This window comes from Montipora foliosa, chromosome 3 (assembly GCF_036669935.1).
Source record: "Montipora foliosa isolate CH-2021 chromosome 3, ASM3666993v2, whole genome shotgun sequence".
In the NCBI taxonomy this organism is placed as follows: Eukaryota; Metazoa; Cnidaria; class Anthozoa; order Scleractinia; family Acroporidae; genus Montipora; species Montipora foliosa.
The window spans coordinates 33,348,393-33,353,392 of NC_090871.1; the positions used below are offsets into that span (position 1 = coordinate 33,348,393).

General features: G+C 36.9%; 1 protein-coding gene across 1 annotated transcript in view; it reads right to left on the reverse strand.

Annotated features, from left to right (window-relative positions):
- LOC137997325 (phenylalanine--tRNA ligase beta subunit-like) overlaps positions 1-4,831 on the reverse strand; it is a 31,534-nt gene extending 26,703 nt beyond the window's left edge. Inside the window, exons 1-4 of the mRNA XM_068843252.1 lie at positions 4,679-4,831; positions 4,473-4,528; positions 4,061-4,125; positions 1,426-1,482 (exon numbers count right to left, since the gene is read on the reverse strand). Coding sequence (XP_068699353.1) covers positions 1,426-1,482; positions 4,061-4,125; positions 4,473-4,528; positions 4,679-4,736 — 236 coding nt within the window. The 5' untranslated portion in view covers positions 4,737-4,831. The remainder of the gene's footprint in view (positions 1-1,425; positions 1,483-4,060; positions 4,126-4,472; positions 4,529-4,678) is intronic.
- Positions 4,832-5,000: the final 169 nt, after the last annotated feature.

A 5,000-nucleotide genomic window follows, 5' to 3' on the forward strand; every position in this document is an offset into this window, starting at 1 on the left:
CCGAGAAAAGTTTTGAAATTTGGGCCTCCTGCATTCTATGTAATATTCTGTAATATTAAATTTTGCCTTTCTATATTCAGAGAGAGTACATGAATACTCTCAATTTTTTTTTTGAAATTCAGTTGACGACAAAACATATGTTGGGAAATAGCATACCATAGGCAATGCTCCTTTGCATTCTATGCAGCTACACGTATGTGCAATGCATTTTTACCTATCATGACCGAAAAGACCTTTCGCAGATGTTTTATTGTCATGCTTCAAGTGTAGTTAACAAATCAGGCAGCTTACGCCAAGTATTGTATGCTGGACCACTGCCTCAAAACCGTGTGTGCTTGATCCTCAAATGCACAGGGAAACAGAAATCGCTGCCGAAATTACTCAGAATTCCGGCATCTCTTTAGTCTTTCATGAACAATCCACGGCTCGTGTTTTTGTGCAAATGTTTATCATGTTATTGGTGAAATTGGGGTAATTTCCGAGGAAAAGTAGGGAGTGAGTTCATGTGCAACAGCCGGTGAGTTTCACCAGCCACCGGTTCTTATTGAAAACCCTGGTAGAGACAAAATATCATGATATGAAATTATTTCCCATACAAACTGAGAAAAATTACAGTACTTTAAGGAATAGGAATACATGGAATATCAGGTAGAAATCCTTCGTTTTTACGGAGATTCACATTAAAATTGTCAAACATCTGCTAAAATGCTATTTCAAACATATTTTTATTATCTTTACTGCTTCCAAACGCACCACACATACACATGTACCGTTTTAATCATTACTCCGGGTATTCTTAGGGAGGCAGGCAGTGTGGCCCAGTGGTTAGGGCGCTGGCCTTGAGATGCGGAAATCCCGGGTTCAAGACCCGCTCTGACCACTTGTTGAATTTGATCCTGGTTGTCCCTGGTTCAACTTCCCAGCTGCACTTGTAAATAGCCAACTGGTTTGCCTCCAGCCGGTTGGGATTCTTAACAGTTATCGTTGTTCTGTTCCGTCGTTTCGTGGTGTTTCATTGGTCCTGAAAAGCCCCTATGGGGAGCAGTCAATTAAGTATGTATGTATGTATGTATGTATGTATGTATGTATGTATGTAAATAGGGTCAATCGAACGGGCCCTAAATAGCAGATCAAGGCCATTATTCATCCTCATAGTGGTCACTTATTTGTTGGTCCTGCTGTTTACTACCTGGTTAATTTTTAGTCCACAGTCTAGATTTTATACCTACATGTAGTGCATATTCTTTGCCTGTCAAGGTTACATTCTTTTTTTCACACAATGGTCGTGCTAAATTAGCCATGTAATTTAAAGAATAAAGGAGTAAATGAGCATTCCACAACTTGCATACAGTCTGGGTCATTACAAAATTATTTCAAAAATTTGTGCGTCATTTATAACTACAAGTAAAAGCAAAAAAATCTTACTTTCCAAGAAAAACTTGAATACCTCTGGATATACCCTCCAAACAAAGAAGATCATATCTGAAACAAAGATTTAGTGGACTCAATGCAAACCTTTTAACAAAAAAACAAATCAATCAAAAGCTAAATGATATTTATTGCCATTTTTTACCCAGAATCGAGAGATTTTCAATTGCTACAGGGATTACCATTGAGGAGCTACATGACTTTGTAATACAACTTATTGGTGTTTTCTGGTATGTTCACAGTGGACCAGGATACCTGAGCAACCTTAAGCTCCCAACATTTTAATGGAAGAGGCCAGATTGAGACATTTTAGTCTTTCTTTTTTCCTTGTTACAGGTGTCTTGCACCCTAATTCAAGTGATTTATAAAATAAGTTGGAAACTCTTTCCAGGAGTAGAAAAGTCATCTTTTAAGCACCACTGCATGGTCTCTAATATTGGTTATAGCCTCATTAACGTAATATTGACACAATTGCCTAATGTTCTATTAAGTCTGTCAAAACCAAGAATGTCCTCTGACTCTGATAGTTGGTTCTCAGGACACCTTGCTTGCAATCCATTATCAAGACTGGTCACTTTACATTTTCCACACTAACAAACACTGTCCCAGGGCTCGACTTTCAGAAAAAAGTTGGCCCCTAAGTTTTCAGATTTGGTGGGCAGCTCAAGCATTTTAGTTACCAAAAAACCATAAACTGAAAAAAATATAATTATTGTTGTAAGTTTGAACTACATAACGATGTTCAATGCATTTTCAAAGTGTATTAAGCCTGTGTGGAAGGTGGTTACATGTAAAGTTAAAATGCAAGCGATGCTGAGCCGGAAATCAGAGCGCATAAAACGGCCTTCACAGTCAGAGATGGGTAAAAATGGTTGCAGATTTTAAATGTTTGATAATTTGACTTGAAAATAAATTTGACAAAAAGTTAATGTACATCAAGTCAACTGTTCCAAACATCATAATATGATATCCACATTTTGTATATTCCTGATCCTTGGAGATGCTTTTAATACGCCAGTTTGGAGTTTCAAAAAAACATGTGCACGCGTCAGGATAAAACCAAGCATATATTAAATATACAAAAGATTTTGGAAGCAAATTTCTGCAAGCAATTTCCATAACAAAAGATACTTGTTTTTATCCCAACATTTGCACATACTTTTTTGAAACTCCGCACTGGCTTATTCACAAGCCCTTCTCTCCACGTGCAAATGGACTTGATTGGCACAATTTTTACTTGAAAAACTTGTGAATCTTTGTTCTTGTACTAATTCTAGTGAACACGAAATCTCTGCATTAGTTCATTCACTGTGCTTTGAGAATGGTGTCATGGTGTGAAACTGAAAAAGTCAGCTAAAGAATGTGACATCATGGCGGCCATGTTAGTAGTCCTAAACAAAGGAACGGCGGCCATGATGGCGTACTCAACTAATCCCCAAGGAATTGAGCTCTGCTATCATGCAAAAATTTCCTTTTGTTTCAGTGGAAAACAAGGTTACTAATCATGTGAGTGAAACACTCTATTCGCTTGTTTATGCATTTAAATATTTTGCAACATTTGTGACAGTGGTACTTTTTTTGTAAATTTTATTAACACGATTCATCATGAACAACAATTAATTTTCATTTCTTTCACATTATTTCTGAGAAATACAGTTGTCAATGGAAAAAGTGCTACAGTACATATGTAAGCTGGAAACCAATTCTAATAGCGAGTAAACACGACACATACATGTACTGGTATACACACAAGTACGTGGCCATTGCATTTACACTGTGGCTTGTTTACCTATTTTAAAGTTGTTACGGTTTTTCTGCATTCAAAATCTATCTGTACACAATGTATGTACACTTTCCAAATAACACTAAGGGCGGTGCCTACTAATTTAAGATATTTTTGCCCCAGTTTATGATTATGCACGAAATGTAGATCTTAACAAGTGTTATTGAAATCCACAAAGAAAATTGGGGGTAGCCACACATTTTTCAAAGATAATTCATGAATAATATTCATAAAACGCTTTAAAATGCAAAGCAATGTATGGCGTTCTTTCTCAAATTGAAGCTTAACTATCTCTCAAAAATGCATGGTTACCCCCAATTTTCTTTTTGGATAACAAGCGTACTTACTAAGATCTACTTTCTCCGGATTATTTAAACGGTGCAAAAATATCCCTGTATTAGTAAGGATCAGCGATAGGAAATCCGAGGATCTGGAGATGCGCAGAACGTATGCGCAATAACAATAGTAGGCACCGTCCTTAAGAGTTTTTAGAAAAATCTTGGATGTCACTTCTGGAATAAAGCTGAAGAAAGATGTAGATTTCAGTTTGCATTTTCTTAGGGATACATAAACCTTATTTTCAAAGGCTACATGCATTAAAGCATGAAGTATACATGTAGTCCGCTATTGGACATTCATTGTACTCATTCAATGAAAAAAAAATTAAATACATGTAACTGTACAATAAAAATATCATAGCAGCAAGGCTGGCAACTAAGTGTGTAAGTTAGTCGCCAGTGAATAAAATCCAGTCCCATTGCAGCTGAGACCTCAGCGGCGGCAACGTCAAGCACTGTGTCCCTTAATGTCTTACCTAAAATCACATTATATTTTATACATGTAGTGTACCTGTTGGCAGGGATTTCAATTTTATAGATTACTGCTACATCTTTTCCTTCTTCGTCTTCAGTCACCTACAACAGCATGGAAATATCTCATCAAAATCAACCTGTTACCTCAGAACATCTGGTGTAAGATACCCTGTTGCTGATCTATTCTAAGGTATATAATTTATTATTTGCGTAAGATCTTTAATAGTAATTGTAATTTAGTACAATTAGCGCACAGACCCCTATTGGCAACACACTAAGTCACTCGTACAGTGTATAACTCCTAAACTTCACTTGTCACCCAGTGTCACATAAGTAGCTCCAAATAACAGCAGTACAATGCATCAAGGAAGTTCTAAAGGAAATTTAATTTCCACTTTTATGCAGCTAAATTAATCAAGAGGAAAGCATATTATTTTTCAGGCCCTTACCACTTCATCCAGCTCAAGACCAAAGTCAAAACATAGTTCTTCGAACTCTTCATCAGCTAAATCAAAAATCAATGATCTTCGTTATTCTAAATGTACTTTCTCTTTCAGTTCGTCCAAACTTCCAAATCGATTGGATAACGCCTCATGATCATTCACCATAATCACGTATTGGCTCGATTTTTGGATGGAAAACGTATACTACTCACTGAATTCCTTTCCAATGGCCTTGAATAACAGATCCCTCTTCACATCTATTGTTGGCATTGTCTATCGGAACTTAGAATCGCTACCAATAGAACACAAAACTCAATAAAATAACTGATGGAAGTATCATCAGTCTTGTTTAGAGCTGACCAGGCGAAGGCTTCGTGCGGGCGCACATATTCGAAGCGCTAGTCACCATTCCATTCATTGCGACAGGAACTTGGGAAAAGATCACCACGAGTCCCCAACTACGAAAGACACGCTAAATTATTTGATTTCCCAATATTCGGTCATCCATATACATTTACCTTCACCCATATCTAT